Source organism: Pteropus alecto, unplaced genomic scaffold (assembly GCF_000325575.1).
Source record: "Pteropus alecto unplaced genomic scaffold, ASM32557v1 scaffold50, whole genome shotgun sequence".
Lineage (NCBI taxonomy): Eukaryota > Metazoa > Chordata > Mammalia > Chiroptera > Pteropodidae > Pteropus > Pteropus alecto.
Genome location: NW_006431918.1, coordinates 4,949,914 through 4,971,550, shown reverse-complemented (window position 1 = coordinate 4,971,550; position 21,637 = coordinate 4,949,914). Strand labels below are relative to the sequence as shown.

General features: G+C 33.9%; 1 protein-coding gene across 3 annotated transcripts; it reads left to right on the top strand.

Annotated features, from left to right (window-relative positions):
• The first annotated feature begins 1,353 nt into the window (after positions 1–1,353).
• On the top strand, positions 1,354–20,241 carry ESCO2 (establishment of sister chromatid cohesion N-acetyltransferase 2). 3 transcript variants are annotated; one of them, XM_006906251.3, is made up of 11 exons: positions 1,354–1,573; positions 2,620–2,688; positions 3,401–4,232; positions 6,017–6,110; positions 9,436–9,493; positions 10,947–11,073; positions 12,175–12,306; positions 13,212–13,301; positions 14,022–14,165; positions 16,420–16,595; positions 19,551–20,241. In XM_006906251.3, the coding sequence occupies exons 2-11, from the start codon at positions 2,636–2,638 to the stop codon at positions 19,681–19,683; spliced, it is 1,839 nt and encodes a 612-aa protein (XP_006906313.1). In that variant the 5' UTR covers positions 1,354–1,573; positions 2,620–2,635; the 3' UTR covers positions 19,684–20,241. The 3 variants fall into 3 exon arrangements, with proteins under 3 accessions (XP_006906313.1, XP_006906312.1, XP_006906314.1); XM_006906250.3 differs by having other exon boundaries at positions 1,354–1,732; XM_006906252.3 differs by having other exon boundaries at positions 1,357–1,732; positions 6,017–6,065.
• Positions 20,242–21,637: the final 1,396 nt, after the last annotated feature.

Below are 21,637 nucleotides of genomic sequence, written 5' to 3'. Positions count from 1 at the left end.
GGCATTCAAGTCTTGAGGCTTATCTATTGGTTTTTTCCGCTTCCGTTCATCCCCATATGGGTTCCCTGAGTGCGGAAACTATTTGCCTTTTTCACAGTTAAGTGTTCACTGTGCCAATCGCAGTACTTGACATTTCGTAGTTTAAAAAATTTTGAATGAAACCAAATTCCTCCACTCTCCCCATTCTAGCACCCCCACTTGTAAGGCATACATGTGAGCACATTCTGTACTTCATATACCTCATCTGAAAAATAATAGGGCAGCAAATTCATAGATTATTTTACTAGGTTTAAATAAATAAGCAGAAAGGGTTTAGAACAGCAATCCTCAACCTTTTTGCTACTAGAGACCGGGGCTCCTATGAGAATAATGCCTGATGATCTGAGGTGGTGTTGATGCAGTGATGCTAAAGTTGGGGAGCAGCTATAAATACGGAAGAAGCTACTCTTGCTGGTCTGCCACTCCCCTACTGTGCAGCCCAGTTCTGGTACCAGTTCATAGACTGGTGCCAGTCTAGGCCCAGGGGTTGGGGACCCTGGGTTTAGAACATAACTCAATTAAGTTGTTAGTGATATTCCCCAGGGGCAATATGCCTCTCGGAGTTGGACTAAGGTTGTTCTGCCTATAAATTTAAGACCTGTGTGATTGGGCAAATTCAAAATCAATGATCCTCAGAGATCCTCCTGCTGTAAAGTGGTAGTAATCTTACTCCTGTAAAGCTCACAGAGCTCTTAGCTTTGACCTATTTCTCTTACTTCATTCTAACAGATTTCATACTATGAAGTTAAGTACATCACTTAAATTTATTTAGAACTAAAAAATGTGCCAGAGATGGTACCAGGAACTGGTAACACAAAGATAACAGTAGCTAACAACCAAAGTGCTTTAGGAACCTCTAGCTCCCCAAAGCAAGAACCTAGCCATCTCCCATAAATAGTAATTGTTTTCAGGCCCTCGGTTTTCGTTTCTATAAAATGGGAATGCTTATACATATCTCATAGATTGTGGTGAGTAATAAATACAACGCGTAAAGCATGTAAGAATGTCTGGCACATGGCAGATATGCGCCATGATTTTTTTAAGTTTAACTTGAAAAATAAAAAATGAGCTAAAAATTTAACGTATTACTAATAAAAAAGGTTAAACTAACGCTAAAGCTTCAAATGTGAACTGCCTCGAGAATCTCAGAGAGGCTACTTTACAAAAATAGCTTACACCAATTGACCCCAGAATGTTCAAGAGGGCTCCTTTACCGAAAACTACAATTCCCAGAATGCATTTAAACAAAACCTGGGGAAACAGAGTGCCGCGCAGCCGCAAGGGATTGTGGAAGGCATGGTTTCTCCAAGAAGAGAGCTTTTTTCGCCCCAAGGGCGGGAGAATCGTGGAGACCGCCTCCCTGGTGGCGGGGCGAGGAATAGTGCGTGACCAATCACCCCACGCAGCTTCTGAAAGCGCCGAGAAACGACGAATCAGAACGCAGCGGCTTCGGCCTTGCCTGGCGCGGGATAATTTGAATACAGTGGCGGAGCTCTGGCTGGGCTGAAGAGAAGTAGCTGTCTCTGAGCTGCAGGTAACTGCTGCAGAGGGCCGAGGTCTGGGGTGGAAGACGGAGGAGAACGGGAGATTCTTTAGAACGTGGAATTGAATGTCAAGTTAAAAAGCGGTTCCTCTGGGCTTGGCGCGTCTGCGACTTGTGACCGAAGACACCAAACGGTTCACCACATTTCAGGTCACCCTGTTTCCATCTTCCTGACTCCGAGTTTTCTTGTCTTTTTGCCCTGACAGGCATACCTTTCCTCATTCAGCCTTAGAAGAAGGGGTCTTCCCTTAAGCCGCAGCTCGACGTTAATTCCCAGAGACCCGGGTCTTTCTGCTTGTGTAATTTTTAAAAATAACCCTGATCCAAAGGAAGGGGAGGGAAAACTTTTACTGAGCAATATATCATCTGCTCTAGAGTTAAGGTGCATGATCGTTGTTTATTTTCAGCAGCCTTAGGAGGTCAGGGTATTTTATAAAGAAAACGAGCGGCTTGGTCGTCGGCTAGTAAAATGGAAAGATTATGCTTCACTCGTTTTCTTGCTGGACTCTGATGAAAAAGTTACAAACGCTCTCTGCCTTTTTTGGACACACAGGCTGTTGAGACAGTTTAACCAATAAGAAAAGGTGTTAAATGGAATATTAAGGAAGTGTATGGTGGAATGGAAGCATAGGGCAGCATCTAACAGTGAGAGGAGCGGGGTGAGGGCAATGGTGAGGAAGGAGACCCAGAAGATAAGAGTGTTTAAACTTGATATAAATTAAGCTAATTAATGGGGAAAGTGTGCCTTGCAATGGAAAAATATTTCCTCCTTAGTAGGATCATTTTCTAGCTTGAAACATGTACTATCCTCTGCTTTTATGTCCTGTTTTTAATTGCTACTGTGATGTAGTTTTTCCTTTAATAAACCTTCATATCTTAAATTTTTATTAAAGTGCTTCGCTTTAGAACAAACCCCTTTTTGTGTCTTTAGACCATCACACATCTGAAAACTTTTGCAAGTTTTAACGTATAATTTTGGTAGAGTGATTTTTTATATGCATTGGATGAATTTTGTTATAATTGTCCTGTTGCTTTAGGAGTTCAATTAAGAAGATGTCAGCTTTTTCTCCAAGGAAAAGGAAGCAGGATTCTTTGAACCGTGACAAGTGAGTCTCATTTTATGGGTAGAAACTCTTGAAAAATTCACCTTGTCTTTCTTACTTTCTCTGTTTTATTTCTTAAAAATTTCCATTCCACTCACCTACACCTTGTGGCTATAGTGATATTCTAATTGTGGTCTAGAAATACTGTAAGCTTTCATAATGAATTATTTAATGCTTTTGGAGGGAATCAGAGAAAGAGCTATTTTCTTTGGCTTTGAGATGTATGTCAAATTTTTTATTACCTTGCTCCTTTCTGCTCTACTAAACAGTGTTTTGCATACAGTAAATGCTCATCTGTAAGTACTCTTAAAAAGTCTGTGTACTCATTATTTACTACATGTCATACCAGATATAAATTATTCCCCACAGAACAGGCCCTAATTACATAGAATTAATCATTTTAGGGTACTTATAGCCACTCAAGCAAAATATATGGGCTATAATTTGTATGTGGCTAAGACTTAGAAATAGGTTTTAAAACACACATATGTACATATACATGTATATCAAAGCTTCTTTGTAAACAGTGTTTTCACAAACACTATCTTACTTTTGAAAGATATTTGAATGCTTTGTTTGGTAAAAACAATTTGAGAATCCTACTGTTAAACTGTGTATGAATGGATGTTTGGTGGAGAGGATATATTATTTTTAGTGTGATCTAAGTTGAAGCAAAATAACAATACTTAACAACAGACTTTGTTTCTTTTCATAGCCTATTATCAGACATTGCATCAAAGAAATTAATTTTGGACTTTACTGAAAACATATTTTCATCACCTGATCAAAAGCACATTTGCCAAAGCAGTGATAAAAATGAAGAAAAAGCGCATTGTTCTCAACAAAGCCATTTCGTTTCAAATTCACTCAAGACAACTAAAAAAAGTAGATTACCTTCTGTAAATCAAGGTTCACCTTTTAAATCTGCTGTGTCTACTGTATCTTTTTACAACAAAGATAAGTATTACCTCAATCCATTGGAGAGAAAGATTATAAAAGAGAGTAGATCCATTTGTCTAAAAACTAATAATGAAGACAAATCTTTTCCCAGTGTGACAGAAAAAATGCAGGGAAAACCAGTCCGCTCCAAGAGGATGAACAAAAAACCACAGAAGAATTTAACTTCTAAGTATCAACCAAGTTATAAATGCACCAAGCCTGTATCAAAGATTTCTAAAAATTCTAAGCAAAATCGAGTGGCCTATAAACCAATTATAGAGAAAGAGAACAATTGTTATTCAGCTGAAAATAATGTGAATGCTCCTCGAGTTCTAAGCCAAAAAGTCAAACCACAAGTGACACTCCAGGGTGGAGCGGCATTTTTTGTTAGTAGAAAAAATTCCTCTCTTAGAAGGTTGTCTGTGGAAAATAAGCCATTACTGGGAGTCACCCAAAAGAATAAATTAGAAGCCATTGAAGATTCTGATGTAGAAACCGTCAGTGAAAAAAGTTTTAAGGCAAGACAAGTGCCAAAATGCATGTTACTCGAAAAAGAACTGAACATTGAGCTGCTGGGTACAAGTGAAAATGAAGAGAAACTAATAAAGGTAAATAAAACTAAATATATCACTTTAAAAACAAAGTTGGCTATGTAACAAAACTTCAATATACATAATATGTACAGGTGAACAAAATTTTATTTCCTTTGCAGTCTGGAGGATTGCTTTTATGAAAGCAAATAGTATAGTTTAATCTCTATAAAAAATTTAGAAGCAGGATAGAAAGATGGGACTTTTCTTCCCTTTTTGGCTTAAGGAAGCCTACCAACATTTTCTTGTCATTAAGGTATACATTTTAATAAATTCCCTCATGACTAAAGTCTGGAGAAGTTTAACAACTTTTATTTGTTAGTCAGTGTTTTTAAAAAGTAGAAAACGAAATTGAAGTAGTAGCTTTTCAGAGCACGAGCATATTATTTTTCGTTTCAGCTTATTTTTTAAAGTTTACTAGGTTATTCTAGTAAACTTAGAGAATACAGAAAGTATAAAAAACATACCTTCTGTAAACCCATTACTTGGAGATGATCACTGTTAACATATAGTTGGGTTTTCATTTATTTTATATAGTATATTTTCATGGTTGCCATTCTATGCTTTTTGATCTTCCTCATAAATAACAGCTAGCTTAGACTAGTACTGTCTGATACAAATAGAATATCAACCACAAGCAATTTAAAATTTTCTAGTGGCCACATTGAAAAGCTTTTTAAAAAAAGTTTAACCCGATACAGTTTAAATGTTACCCTTTTAATGTAATGAAGATAAAATTATTGAGGTATTTTACATATTTTTTTAAATTTGGGGCACAACTCAAGCTAAAATTAATTCTCAATCCAGCAAAACAAAGTGTGTGTGTAAGGGTCTGCATTTCCACCCAGGCATCTCCTTATTAGTATGCTTCATATCTATTTGGTAATGGAGATTCAGCCTTGATACAGTGATGTGGTAAATTCTCTGCAACACTATTTTCTGCCTTATTTTCTGAGCTTCATTTTAAGGGACTAGATATTGGGTTTTGTCTACTTTTCAGTAGTCTGAGAAGTTGGGCTTTTGTGCATCTTAAATTTGTGGAACTGGGCTCTTCTCTCAAGATTTTGTGACATATCCACTACTAGTATTCATCTCTACTAGCTAAGGATGAATCCTGTTTTCATTATTGGTAACATAACCTTTTCCCAACTTATTATGGAGCCATGAGAAACGGCAAACTGATGAGTTGACTCATCTCTACTGAGAGATTATGGTCATAAATAGTTCTACTTTAATTAAAAGTTTTTTCCTTTTTCCCCCAAGCTATATTTTCTCTAAGTCTCACCAAATTAGTAGTGCTAGTGAAATTTGTCAAAATTTTTCCTACTTTGCTTTCCTCACTTCCCAGCTACTGCCTAAAAAGCGGGAGTTAGAAGCTTCTCCAGTTACTCCAGAATGTTCTTTTTTTTTCCCCTTGGCTGCCTGTTTTTAAAGCTTATAACTTTGTCTTTTTCCAGTTTGGTGGCTACTGGGGAAATTTTTGCCATGTTTACTAGTTGGGGGGGGGGGGTTCTTATTACAGAGGGATGTTCTATAATCTCCATTCTTCCATCTTTATTAGGAATTATAATACATTTTTGTTAGGGTAACAAGTTACATACTTAAATATACATATCCTGTCTTTCAGTAAACATAAAGGAAATTTTCCTTAAAATAGGCTGAAAATCGAAGATTTAAAATCACATTATAAAATATAATTCATAATAAAGTAGATATTTTGTTTTAGAAACAGATCTATTAGAAATCATTCAATCAATAGAAAACGATTAAGAATTATAGGTTTTCTTTCCTTTTATCTTCAGGATTCATCAAGTGGTGTAATTTCTTCAAGGGAACATAAACCTGATGAAAGTAAGTGTTTTCCTTCAGAAAATTCTCACAGTGAGAACAAGGCAGGTAAGGAAGAGAAAGCTTCTCTTCTCAAAATTAGTTTATTTACTTATAATAATGCTTCATTACATGTGTCAATATAAAATCATATACAATAATATTTTGGGTTTTTTTAATATTTGTTCCCTGTGTTTTTATCTGCATTTATCTTGGTGACAATGTTTTCTGTGGTAAACAATGCAGTGCATTTTGAAAGGAGGAGACAAGGAGACCTTAGGCTGGAACTTAAGACAAAATACTGATGCTTAATTGGTCTGTGGGATGTGGCCAAGTTATTTAAGCTCCCTAGAGTTGGGTGTTCTCATCATACCTACCCTACCAACTTTTTACTCAAAATTATAGGAAAGACTAAAAACTATTTATGTTATATATTTGTGATCAAAACCCAATCATAAGCAAAATTTACTAAGCCATAGAAAGGACACCAAATTGGGCATCAGGAACCTTGGGGTTTTGTCTACGTCTGCCACTAATTTAACTATGTGACCCAGGGAAGAGGTCTCTAAAGTAAGAGATTAATAGTAACTTTTAAATTCCTCTTAGTTCTGAAATTTTATTACTCACTTATGGTATCACTATTTAATTAAACAGTATTTACTAAACTGTGAATGTATAAAGAGATTAATTATAACATTCTTCTTACCAAGCAGATTCTTGGTAACTTTACCTTGTTGGTCATATCTATAAATCTGGAAATAAATGAAAATTCTAAGAGTAGACATACTGAATATAGTTAGGAACTGTAGCTCATAGAAAGAAAATAAAAAGATAAAACTAAAAGCATAATCTAGAAAAATAGCCCTTAAGATCTAATTTTATACATATATAATTTTATAAATATATATATATATATACACTTACATACATATATATAAAATGATCGTTCATAATGATAATATTTGGTATTTACTGGGTGTTCAGTATGTACCAGGCAGTGCTAAGTGTTTAGTATGCATTGTTTCCCATGGGTTGTGCTATCACTGATATAATAGAACATGTAACAGGAAAATAATGGTTTTCTATTTACAGTAGTTATAAAATTTTCTTTAAACATTAATTTATTTCAGTACATTGTCTAAGTATTTAAAGAAAAATATTTAGTGAATCAATAATCCAGGTGGTATAAGGATATGGCAAGATTCATGATAAACGTTTATTACTTAGTAACTATAGTTTATCGTTTAATTCTCACAACTACTCTGGGAAATAGGTTTGTATGTGCATTTTACAGATGAGAAAACAGACTTAGGTTACATAACTTACCCATAGCAGATCAGACTCTCACCTATCTTGGCCTTGTTTCTAGAAATGAGCTCTAATTATTTTTCAATGCAAAGTAAAAGTTTGCTGTTTACTAAATAGCCCACGTTTAATGTACTGTTTTTTTCTAATCAACTACTATTTTGATTTTGGTCTTTTTTTAAATAAACTTTTTATTTTGCAGTAATTTTAAATTTGTAGAAAAGTTGTAAAGGTAGTACAGATATTCCCATGTATATCCCTCACTCCATTTTCCCCATTGTTGCCATCTTATGTTACCATGGTACCTTTGTCAAAATTAAGAAACTGATATTAGTACATTACTATTAACTAAGCTCTAGACTTTATTTGGAGTTCACCAGTTTTTCCATTAATGTCCTCTTTCTGTCCTAGGATCCAGTCTAGGGTACCACATGGCATTTAGTTTTCATGTCTCCTTAGTAACCTCTTTTCTGTAACATTTTCTCAGTGTTTTCCTTGTTTCCATATTTTTCATGACCTTGACATTCTTGAGGAGTACTGACCAGATTAGCTTATAGAATGCCTCTGAATCTGGGTTTGTCTTGATGTTTTTCTCATCATTAGACTTGGCGTAATGAGTTTCCGGGAAGAATATAACTGAAGTGAAGTACTCTTCTCATCACATAGGGTCTGGGGGTGTTGGCATCCACATTACAGATGGTGTTAACCTCTATTACTTGGTTAGGGTCAGGTTTTTACCATTTTTTAAAAAAAAAATTGGGGGGTGACATTGGTTAATAAAATCCTATAAGTTTCAAGTGTGCAATTCAATAATACGTCATATGCATATTGCATTGCATGTTCACCACAGGTTAGGGTTAAGTGTGCCAGGTTTCTTCACTCTAAACTTATTCTTGTCCCTTTTCCGTGCTCTTCTTTGGAAGTAGGTCATTAAGTCTAGCCTACCCTTTCAGGAAAGGGTGGGGATTAAGCTCCATCTCCTGGAAGGGGGAATATTTATATATATTATTTGGAATTCTTCAGTAAGAAAGAGTTGTCTCTTAACTCCTATTATTCAATCTTTAGATAAATAAATAGACTCAAGGATTCTTATCAATATGGACTCATGAATATTTTATACTTTGGGTTGTAATCTAATACATTATTTATTCTGTTGCTCAAATTGTTCTAGTCAACCATTGCAAGATCTTTTCAAGTCAGTTCTCTTTAGTATGTCCCATCCTTTTGTTTTTTGAACTGCCAAACTGTCCCACCAACAACTTTACCATTTTGCATTCTCACCTGCAATGAATAGCAGTTCCTGTTACTCTGTATTCTTAACCAACATTTGTTATTGTCAGTTTATTTTTTAATTTTACCATTCTAATAGGTATGTAGTGATCTCATTGTGCTTTTCATTTGCATTTCCCTAGTGGCAAATGATGCTGAGCACCTTTCATATGTTTATTTGCCATCTGTATATCTTCTGTGAACTGTCCGTTCAGATCTTTTGCCCGTTTTTAATGGATTGCTTTCTTATTGTTGAGTTTTAAGAGTTCTGCATACAAATTCTTGATCAGAAATATAATAGCAAATATTTACTGCCATTCTTTGGCTTGTTCTCACATTCTCTTAACAGTGTTTTGGCACAGCAGAACATTTACATTTGATCAAGTCTAATTTTTCTTTCATATATTGTGTTTTTTGGTGTTTTAATGTAAAAACTTATAACCAAACCCAAGTTCATGCAGATTTTTACAGTTTCATGTTTTACATTTAGGTCTGTGATCCATTTTGAGCTAATTTTTATATATGAGTGTTGTCATTTTTTTTGCATATTCCAGCACTATTTGTTGGTTATCCTTTCTCCATTTAATTACCTTCGCCTCTTTGTCAAAAATCAGTTAACTGTATTTGCATAGGTCTGGGTTTTCTATTTTGTTCCATTGATCTCTTTATCTATTTTTTTCACCAATACCATACTATCTTCATTATTGTTAAGTCTTGAAGTCAAGTAATGTATTTTCGTCTTATTAACCTTTAAAATCTCATGATATAAACTTTCAGTTTATTTTGTAATACAAATTATTATGATTTTTTCCCTTACCAGTTTCTCCTGAGTCCATTGTCTATCCCATCTTCAGTGCATCATCAATCAATACAAAAAGGTAGGAATTGCTCTTATTTTAATGTTCAACAATTATTTAATTATAAGTTCTATGGGTCTCTTTTTCTTTCTCATACTATTGAATTTGGAGAGCATTTTTTTCTTCCCCTCTAAGATATATAGAATAGGAGATGAAATCAGATCATCTCATAAAAACTTCATAATAACGTAAGAGTTGAGAGATGAGAAAGATCTTTATGGGTTTGAATATTAATAATTGCTAACATTTTTATATAGAACTTAATAATAAGTAGTTTACACCCATTATCTCACTTAATTCTTACAACAACCTAGAAGATATATACTATTATCAATTTCATTTTAAGCTGATGAAACAGTAATTCAGCCATGGTTGCACAGCTATTAGGTAGCAGAGCCAGGACTAGAATCCATATGTGAATCAAAGCCCATTTGGCTATATTGCCTTCCCTGAGTGATAATATATTAGTAATAGTTAGTGTTTAATGAGTATTTACAACTTTATGTTGTAGGTACCATTATTACCCCCATTTTATAGATGAGGAAACTGTGGCCAAAGGAATAAATAACTTGCAGCAACTTATGCTATTATAAATCCTAGCTGAAGCTACCACTATCCTGGTCAAAGCTAAGAGAGGGATGGAGGAGGCATGGGTGGATGTGAGCATATAGGTCGAAAGCTCTGAAAAAGATGTTTCTTATAGTTGGAATTTTCCTAAGCAGCTTTGGTTTGTCTCTTTCTATTTGATGATATATAACTAGAGGTACTGAACCAAGAACTTCCTAGCAAGTGCTCCTATTCTTGGGGTGCTTCACCTTAAATCACCTCAGAGATTGGGTTAGATGGGCAGCTTTCTCCCTTCAAAGGCCATATTCCTATTTTTTTCACCTTTGTCTTTTCTCACCTATATCTTCTTTCATGGCTGTTTATTAAGGGTTGAAATTACCACAATTAGCTGACGAAAGTGTAAACTAATTTAATATAGCATAAGGAAAAACTAGGATACTATTAAGTCATTTGAGATTGCTTATTATGTAGGACCTAAAAGGTGAGATATCATCAGTTTCTTGTGGTTTATTACTTTGGGTACAGTATAGATTCTCTGAGTTCTTGGTCTAACTTTCATTTTTTGTTTATTCTTTCATTTGGCAAACATTAATAGAGTACTACGTGGTACTGAACTATACTGAGTTTTCAGAGAAGTGAAGATAAGTACCACATGGTGCTGCTATCAAGGAAGTTATAGCTGGAGGAGGACAGGCATTTAAGCAAATACATATAATAAAGTGTTAAAATTGCTAAGATAGAAGTAAAGAGATTGTGGTCATGCATGCTGGGATGGGAAGAGCTGACAGAAAGCACTAAAAATTGCCGGGTACTCTGCAAATATTATATACACATCGGTTTTCTTTTCATTGTAATTCCTCAAACATTTTAAATTACTAAATAATGTTTATCAACTCTCTATTTCAAGATCTCTAGTTGAGAAACAGTCTTCTGTGGGATCCATCACACCTTCTAACTTCTTGAAACAGAACAATACACAGAAAAGTGCTAATGCCAGAGATACAAATAAAGAAACAAAAGACCAGCTGATCATTGTGAGTAGATTTAAAACAAAAAGCTCCTCCTGTACATGGCTCTCTCATACAGAACATGAAGTCAGACATGTTTTCTTAGCATAGTTAACATGAGTTATAGATATTCTGAGTTTTGTAAGTGCCAGCTTTGTTTTAGTGGCAGCATTTAAAGCTAATCAAGTATATTTTCAAACTGATATTATTGGACAATGCTAGTAATTTAGTAGAATGCTGATGAATGAGATGTCTTCAGATAAGAAATCTTACTGTTGATCAACAAAAGATTTAATGAAAATAGCTACATAGTATTAGACCTGGATTTGGCAAACTATGGCTGTGGGCTGGACCATGGCCTGTGGGCTGAAAATAGCTTTTACATTTTTAAAAGGTTGGGGGAAAAAGGAGAAGACTATGTGACAAACTATGTGTGGTCTGTAAAGCCTAAAATATTTACCATCTAGCCCTTTACAGAAAGTTTGCAGCCCCTATATTAGACAGTTCAGAACATGGTATTTTCAGTAGCATTTAACAATGCTTTATGAGATATAATGGGAGTTAATAAGCCATGACACTGAATATTTCTGACTTCCCTGTATTCATGAATTTATCTGTGCTTTTTTTTAACTTTTATTAATATTTATTTTTTTATCAATTTGGCAAAGAGTTTTAACATTCCTAAACATTTAAGGGGAAAAAATATTATATAATGAATATAGAAGTCCTGAAAATTTTGCTCTGCCTCTTTGAAATAAAAGGCTTTTTTTAGGTCTCCCATTTAAGAATCTAATAAAGAAGTTCCATTGTTCATCTTAGCTGTAAGTTTTATGATTTAATTTTATTCTTTCTTAGAACTATAGGTCTAGCTAAAGAATCTTTTTTACACTGCCCATTCCAAAAGACGATTCCATTTCTTTCATTAAATTTATTACATTTTTAAGTTTATTCCCTTTCATTTTGTTTAGGGGCAGGGGAAGGAGGATGTAGTAATCAGACTTTCATTTAGTATTTCAATTATGCCAGCATAAAAGAAAAGTAAGGAGAAATTTGAATGAATGGTTACATGAACTAAATGTAGAGCTATTTGTGATACGTTTTGATATCTCCCATTTCCCTGCATTGAAGGATGCAGGTCAGAAACATTTTGGAGCCACCATGTGTAAGTCTTGTGGCATGATCTATACTGCTTCCAACCCTGAAGATGAAGTGCAACATGTTCAGCATCACCACAGATTTCTGGAGGGAATCAAATATGCAGTAAGTAAAAAAAAAAAAAAGTCATATTTTGTTCTAAAAGTAAAACTGTTTTAAAAGACATATTTCTTTTGCTTAAATATTGAAAGATCTATCCACAAATACATATATCCATCATCTGCAATTTTGTTGTCCTTAATATTTGAGGCTGATGGTATTTAAAAGTTAACTTTTTAAAAAAGTGCTATTTCAGTCTATCCTAATATAAGAGAAATATTGTTCTATGTTGAGTGAACACCCTGCATTCTTACCTCTATGACAATACTTTCTGAGCAGAGCTAAACAATCAAAATACAAAATTCAAAGACTTGGAGTCCCACCCTCTTCTTTATAGATAGCCTTAGAAAAACAGCTTTTAGTTTCTTCTTTATAGATAGCCTTAGAAAAACAGCTTTTTTATGACTTCTCCAGGCTTTTTCTTTTCTGAGAGGTCACTTTATTGAGCACCTTTCTAGTCCAAACACATTCTATTGTTGGCCTTATCTTTATGATCACAACTGCTACTCAAGTGTATCCTTTTTCCCTGCTACTGTTACTGCCATAGTTTGTACTTCATAATATTTTTAGCCTGGCTTATTAAAATTCTGCTTATCCCACCCCTCCCGTTTCCCATTCCTAATAATTCATTTTTTTCTCTATATCCTATGAAGAGCTCTTATGTGACTCTGCCTTGTGGTATAATAGATTATGTACATGTTTCTCAGTGGGGTTCAGCACTTGACAGGCACTTTGTTTTAGGCATCTTTTATTTCCCTTCCCATATTCCTTTATTTTGACTTACATTCTTTTATTTGGATTTTCTTTTAACTTTTCTCTATCATTTATTCTTTTGTTTTCTTCAGACTGAATTATTTATGTTTGGTTTTTTTCCTCTTCAAATTAAACTATGACTTTTTATCTTTTGGCAGGGCTGGAAAAAAGAACGTGTAGTAGCAGAGTTTTGGGATGGGAAAATTGTGTTGGTCCTGCCACATGATCCAGGCTATGCTATCAAAAAGGTATGGAGCATTAGCTTTTAAGCTTTGTTCTCCTCCTATTCCTTCCCTGCCCCACCCCACCACCACCACCACCACCAAGAAATCACCTATGTGAAGTGTAAAACACCTTTGCAGATAGGTAATCCACTTTGGTACACATGTAAGGATGACTTTCATGGTAGTTCATACAAAACTAAATGTAGATTAAAGAAACCAGATAAGTCTCTATAGTTTATCTTTTACCTTCATCTTCCACTTGTGAAGATAAACTAAATTTTTCCATGTTGAGAGATTAATGGTCCCAGAGTTTATTTCTTATATTGGTGTTGCCTTTGTTTCTTGGGTTGGATGTTTAGCCCCAGTAAACAAAAAAATAAAGCTGAAACAAAATCTGTGTTGGCACTTTCTACTCATCCTTCCCAGGAGCCTGAATTTCTTTCTGCTGAAAGTGATCTTTAAAATATGTTCTTAAAACCCTGTTTATAAAGTGGCAGATACATGCATCGATAATGAAATAATTGTAGGGGAGGCTTTGTGAATTTAGGAAGTAGAGATAAGAGGCCAAAATGTTAGCAGTCATAAATTTGTGTATATAAATATATATGGTTTCTATTATACTTTTAAAAACAAATTCACCTTTTTTTTTTTTTTTTCCAGTTAGAGTTGACATTCAGTATTATTTTATATTAGTTTTAGATATACAGCATAGTGGTCACTTCTTTTGGTTTTTCACATCATTAGGTAGAAGATGTCCAAGAACTTGTTGATCATGAATTGGGCTTCCAGCAAGTGGTTTCCAGATGTCCCAACAAAACCAAAACTTTTCTCTTTATATCTGATGAAAAGAGAGTAGTTGGATGTTTAGTTGCAGAGCCCATCAAACAGGTATGGTATAGTGTTTTAAATTATTGGCATCATTTGCGAGCAAAAGAAAGTAGTTGGGAGAAGTTTCATTAAGCATTTAAGACCACTACTAGTAATGACATGTTTTCCTCCTAAAATATCCTTGACCATATGAATAATGGAAGTCACTTATTTCTATTATATTTGGTATTTTGCCTTATATAAGCATCATAAGTCAGTCAGTCTTATGTTCATGTAGTAGTTTCTATACCTGGACTATATACTGATTTTAAATAAGCAAATCTATAGAGCTCAGTTATCGAATATGTGGCTTAGTGTAGATTAATATATTTGGCAAAATAGTCATCACTTGTCCCTTAATTAGAATCTAGGTACTAATTAGCAGTGTTCTAGAAAAGAAGTTGGCAAACTATAGCCTGTGGACCAAATGTGGCCCACCACCTGTTTTTGTAAAGTTTTATTGAAACAGAGCCATGCTCATTCATTTCCATTTTATCTGTGGTTGCTTTTGTGCTTTGATGGCAGGGTTGGGTGGGTACAACAGATCACATGGCCCAAAGAGTCTAAAGTATTTACAGTTTTGTCCCTTATAGAAAAAAAGTTGCCAACTCTTGTTCTAGAATAAAGAGATGAAGTTTTTGCCTTCAAGGAGCTTACAGGTTAATTTTTAACTAGAGAAAATTATAGTTCACATGTGTTCTTTTTATGTGACTGTATAATATTCCATACTTATGTCTCCTTCCTTTTAAAAATATTTATCTGTCTCAGTACTTCTTGAAATGATAGCATTATCTTATTTTTGTAAGCGCCTTCCTTTTATACCCTCATTTCTACCATCTTATTTTCCTTTTTTTCCCTGCTTTTTCATCATGTATGTACACACACACAGTCTCTTGTGTGTTTATCAGAAGTTGGAGGGAAAAGCAGCTGTGTGTATTATTGGCAATAAAAGTGATCAATTTGGCCATTTCTTTCTTTGATTTTAAAGTAGATGGTTTATGTAGTGATTATAGGCAAATATAGCCAAATAATATACATATTCTCTTCTACTCATTCTCATTTCAAAAGCAAAGTTTTCTTGATGGTAGTTAAAACTTGGTTAAGTATATACCTATTAAAACAGCTACAATAAAAAACAGTGACAATACCAAATGCTGATGAGGATGCTGGGACACTAAATCTCTCATTCATTGTTGGAGGGACTATAAAATGTTACAACCCTCTGGGAGAAGTTTGGCAGTTTCTTAAAAACTAATCCAGGCATCATACTCCTGGGCATTTCTCCCAGAGAAATGAAAACTTCTGTCTACACAAAAATGAGTACCTGAATGTTTATAGCAGCTTTATTTGTAATAGCCAAAACCTGGAAACAAAAGTGTCCTTCAGTAAGTAAATGAATAAACAAACCGGTACATCCATACAATGGAATATTACTTAGCAATGGAAAGGAACAAACTGTTGATACATGCAACAACTTGGACAGATGTCAAAAGCATTGTGCAGAGTGAAAAAAGCCAATCTCAAAAGCTCACATGCTATATGATTTCATTTATATGACATCCTCAAAAATATCAGAATTGTAGACATAGAGTACACACTGGTTGCCAGGGCTTAGGGATGGTGGATGTAATTATAAAGCAGTAGCAAGAGGAAGATTTGTGATGATGCATTAGCTCTGTATTTTGATTATGCTAGTGTTTAAATGAATATACAGAAATAATTAATTGTCATGGAATTATACACACACATTATACTCATGTTAATTTATTGGTTTCGGTATTACACTACAGTTATAGAAGGTGTAACCCTTGGGGAAACTGGGTAAAGGATATACAGGTCATCTATTTTTCAACTTCCTGTGAATCTATAATTATTTCAAAATAAAGTTTTTTAAAAACTAAATGCCTACCAAATTTCATAGTTAACATGTAAAAATCTTTAGTTGTTACCAGTTTTTTAGAACACATATACATTTTAGACTAAAGAGAATGGGAGTTTATATACTTTATTAAAAGTCAGTCTGATTTTTTACAATATTTTTTATTCAGTAAAAAAGTTTCATAATGATATGTTGGGAATATCTTAACACCACTAGTATTTTTTTAAGCATTGTGTGGCTAAGTAAACAAGAATTCAAGAACTATCAAAGAATTTTAACATTTTTGATGAAGGTATAAGATTAATTTTAGATATTTTTGTTTAAGGATTGGTTTTTAAAAAGAAATATGCACTTATCTGTATTGTTAACTCTAGATATTTCTGTATATCATTGCAGGCCTTCCGTGTTCTGTCTGAACCAACTGGTCCAGAATCTCCGAGTTCTAAAGAATGTCACAGGGCTTGGCAATGTTCAGATGTACCAGAACCTGCAGTCTGTGGGATAAGTAGAATTTGGGTCTTCAGACTGAAGAGAAGAAAACGCATTGCAAGAAGACTGGTTGATACTCTCAGGTATTAAAATAACATGGATTTAGACCCAGATTAGCTTTCCCAGTACCTTTCCTAGCTCATGAGCCAAAAAGAATGATGTTAGTAAGACACTTCTATATAAATTCTATCTAAGGCAAGGAAGGCAAGTATTGGTATTGAAAAAAAAAAAATACAAAATATACTCAGTTTAGGGCACAACATTCCAAGTCTGAAACATTCTAACCCAGTGATTTTTAAACTGCCTGCGGTGAAAGACTAGTTTAATCTGTTAAAAACCAACAGTTTAACAAAATAAAGATGAATTGCTAGAATATGGAAAATACAAGCCCTAATTTTTATTAGAGTCAACAGATATAGTTAACATTGCAGTAAATAATAATAAATATAATTAAGTAGAAAAACAAAATATAAGTTAAAGAATTACAGAAATTATACATGTTCATTGATAGTTTATATGTAGGTCATTAATAAAGATGTACTGTAGCTCATAAGTGTAACTAAATGTAAAGTGCATTAGTAAGATAACCCATAGAATGGGAGAAAGTATTTGTAAATCATATATCAAGGGTCCAGTATATCTAGCAAAATAAAAGAACTCTTCAGTACAATAAAAAGACACATAACTTAGTTTAAAGATGGGCACAGGATTTCAATAGACATTTCTTCAAAGACATACAAATGGCTGATAAGCACTTGAAAATTTGCTCAACATCATTATCTATCCAAACCAAATCACAAATCAAAACCATGATAAGATGCCACTGCATACCTGCTAGAATGACTAATTAAAGGGAAAATAACAAGTGTTGGTGAGGAAGTGGAGGAAATTAGAATCCTCCTATGTTGCTGACAGGAATGTAAAATGGTGCAGGTGCTGTGGAATACAGTCTGACAGTTTCCCAAAAATAGGTACCACATGACTTAGCAATTTTACTCCTACCTATGTACTCAAAAGAAATGAAAGCATATGTGTCCACACAAAAGCTGATATATGAAGTTTCATAACAGCATTATTCATAATAGCCAAAACAATAACCAAGTTCATGATTAATGGATAACAATGTGGCGTATCTGTACAATAATATGAGATATCATTCAGCCACAAAAAGGAATAGTGATACATACTATAACATGGATCAACCTTTAAAATTTTATGGCGGTCACAAAAGACTCCATATTGTATGATTCCATTTATAGAAAATACCCAGAATAAGCAAATCCATAGATAAAGTAGTTTCCAGGGACTGAGGGAAGGGAGAATGGAGAGTGCCTACTAATGGGTACAGGAGTTCTTTTGGGGGTAATGAAAATGTTCTGGAATTGGATAGTGGTTATAGTTTCACAGTTTTGTGAATATTACTAAAAAACAATTGAACTGTACTTTTGAGTCTTATGGTATATGAATTATATCTCACAAATATGTGATTCTCCATTTTATACTCCTATGTGCACACTTTGAACTAACACTGTATATTGATATTCTAATGTGACAAATGAGCTTACTTGCTTGTTTCTCTACCTAACCTAGGCTGGGTGGATGAGTTTCACAACACTCATTCTCTCAACTTCTATGTTTGAGAGAGCAGATTACAAACCAGTGACCACACTTTGAGTAGCGCCAATCTAGCCTTTTGAGTTCTGTACACCTTTCAAGAAAGAACACCAAAGGCCACTGTGGGGATCCAGTCTTGGACCATAATCCTGGTCACCCATATATACCTTATAAAGGGAATCAGTGAGAAAAATTGATGTTTATAAAGATTATTTGATAATTATGAAATACCTTTCTATATTTATATTAAGATACATGAATTTGACATGAGGAGTACCAGTATCTAACAGTCTCACCAGGCAGTAGTCCAGTGCTTCTTAAACTTGAAAGTGTGTTATGACTCACCTGAGGATCTTGTTAAAATTCAAATGTGGTTCGGTAGGTCAGGGTGGGGCCTAAGATGCTGCATCCCTAGTAAGCTCTTAGGTGATGCTAAATGTTGCTGGTCTGTAGAGCATACTTTGAGTACTAAGGCAATAGGTTATCTACGAACAATAATGAAGAAAAATGAAGTCTCCCTCAAGGGAGAAATATATCTATGAGAACATACTTATCTCTTCTCACACATCTGAGTTGAAGATAAAGGCGAAGTAATTGACAGCTAACATGCATTAGAGGAGCCTTAGGCTGAATTCTCTCTTCTCTACAGGCAGTATATGTTTAAATCCTCACAAGAGTACAATACTGCTCCTAGTTATTTTACATAAGAATCAACTGAAGCTCAGATGGGATTATTAAGTACAAAATTACTCATGATGAGCTAGTAAAATTATCAGTTTTCTTTCAAATGTCCTTTAGAGCATTTTTTCCATCCAGGATCATTTATTGCACTTGTCATCATTGCTCTTTAGTATACTCATTTTCCTTAAACTAGATGAGTTTTTTGAACCTTTGTTTTTGATGACATTGAAGAATTTGATGAATTATTTTATAGACTATCCCTCATTTTGTTGAATTCTTTCTACCATTTCATTTTATTTTATTCCTAGTTGAGCTAGATCAAGTTGTAGTCAAAATGCAAATTAGTTATTGCCTTAAAGCTCTGTGTGTGGTGTAGTTGAGAAGAATAGTTGTTGGTTAAAGTCAGTGATGGTTTTGTTTTTTTTTAATTATCTATGGCTTTTATCAGCAATACTACCTAAAATTAGTTGCTCATTACCATGGATCAGCTAGAGTAGATAGTTTGGTTCCCTTTGCCTCTCAGAATTTTTTCTGGGCCTCGGTTTTCTCATCTGAAATATTAGACTTCCATCTCTAAAATCTAAAGCATTGTCATTTTACTACTTAATAAAATAATATTGCTTTTAATCGAGTATTTAAAGAGATTGAAAGTTTATTTTTGGATTGCTTTTAACATAAATTGTGCTGTTTAATCAAAATTTTAAGTTGGTTCCACTGTTAAATCGTCTTTTCCTCTTTTTCAGGAATCGCTTCATGTTTGGCTGTTTTCTTAGCACTAATGAAATAGCATTTTCTGACCCAACACCAGATGGCAAGTTATTTGCAACCAAGTACTGCAACACTCCCAATTTCCTTGTATACAATTTTAATAGTTAAAACCAATTTCAACTATAGAACAGTTACTATGTGGATGAGTTCAGACAGTTCCTGATCATCTATAAGAACCATTTAACAAATATCAAAATAAAAATACTGAGAAGGACACACACACATACACACACACACACCTCTTTACCTGTTTCGTTCCTTATGAAAAGTCAGGGATAAATTTGTTGAAAATGACCTGGAGTGTCAAAAGAAAAATCTTTGGCTGATGTATACTGACTAGCACTCTGAATCCTTAATTATGAAACTTTGTAGCTGTAACTGGAAAATTACTTGCCTCTTACATAAGAATAATGACAAAGTAAGATGGTTTTCCAGAAATTTGACCACTTACCTTTTATAAAGCACTTTTGGACCAGGATTATCTCATGCTCAGTCAGAAGCAAACAGGAAAATTTAAAAACAATTTTCATGCCCCATTTTTAAATGTAATTCCTGAATTTTGTGCACGGAATTCTCACTTTATAGGTAACAGCTCAGTCTGAATATATTTAGAAAGTGTTTTGAATTTCTAGTGTAATAAAGATGGCGAAAAATATGATTTCCACATCCTTTTATGTAGAACAGAATTTTATAGCTTAATGTTTAAATATTTCTAAAAATATTAACCAAATGCATACCTGTCATGTTTTAATTTGCACTACTGTCATTTCATTAATTTTTGGTGTGTGAAAATGCTAATTGTGCTAGTTACCTTTATAGAATTTATTACTGGTCATTAACCAAATGGATGCCCAGTTGGGATTAGATGATTCATATGGTTATATTTAAAATGTTTTTGCATGTCTAAAATACTTTTTACTTGTTCTGAGAAATCTGACAAAATGTATAGTATCAGAACAAAGTTTAATGAATAAATATACCTAGGCTGATGGGCCACAGAACATGACGTTATGTAAATACACCTAAATATGCAGTTTTCTAGTATAATTCTTGGATACTTTGAAAAGCAAAGAATTATTCAGATTGTTTTGATTCTAAAATATATTAATTGCTATCTGGCAATAATACTCTAGGGAACTTGTTTTCCAGGTTATAACGTTATGTAGAATATACTCATTTACATTCCTTTATTTGCCTGTAAGTTAACATGATTCAAAGATTTAAAGGCCTGGGTTCCAAAAAGAATGTGGAAGTGTTGAAATGTGTGTAATTATGCAAACATTTTGATGCTGTTTTCTGCACTGCTGTTTTTTTTTTTGTTTTAAATATTTTATTTTAAAATTTTTATTAACATTATTTGCTAAATGCTTTTGTGATGAATCTATTAAAATTCTTTTCAATATTCTCTTATACAATTGAATGTACTGATTTTCTTTTAAAATTTAGTGGTTATAAAACAGTACATGCTCTTTGTTAAAAAAAAAAGTAATCATTGAAAGCATATATCCACACAAATACCTGCATACAGATAATTTCATTCATAATTGTCAAAACTTCAAAGGCAAGATGTTGTTCAGTAGCTGAATGCATAAACAGATATATCCAGATGGTGGAATATTATTCAGCACTAAAAAGAAGCCACCAAAAGGCACGGAAGAACTCTAAGTGAGAATTACCAAGTGAAAGAAGCCAATCTAAGGCTACATTCTATATGATTCCAACTATATGACATTCTGGAAAAGGCAAAACTGTGGAGACAGTAAAACTATGTGTGGTTACCAAGGGTTGGAGGGAAGAAGCAATGAGTAGGAGCACCAGATTTTTAGGGCAGTGAAAAGTACTATGTATACTATAATGGTGGATACATGCCATTATACATTTGCCCAAACTCATAGAATGGATAGTGAACTTTAATTTGTCAATGTAGATTCATCAGTTGCAAGAAAATGTACCAGTCTGGAAGAGGGTGTTGATAATGGGGGAAGCTATGCCTATGTGATGGCAGGGCTAAATGGGAAATATCTGTACCTTTTAATTTTGTTGTGAACCTAAAACTGTTCTA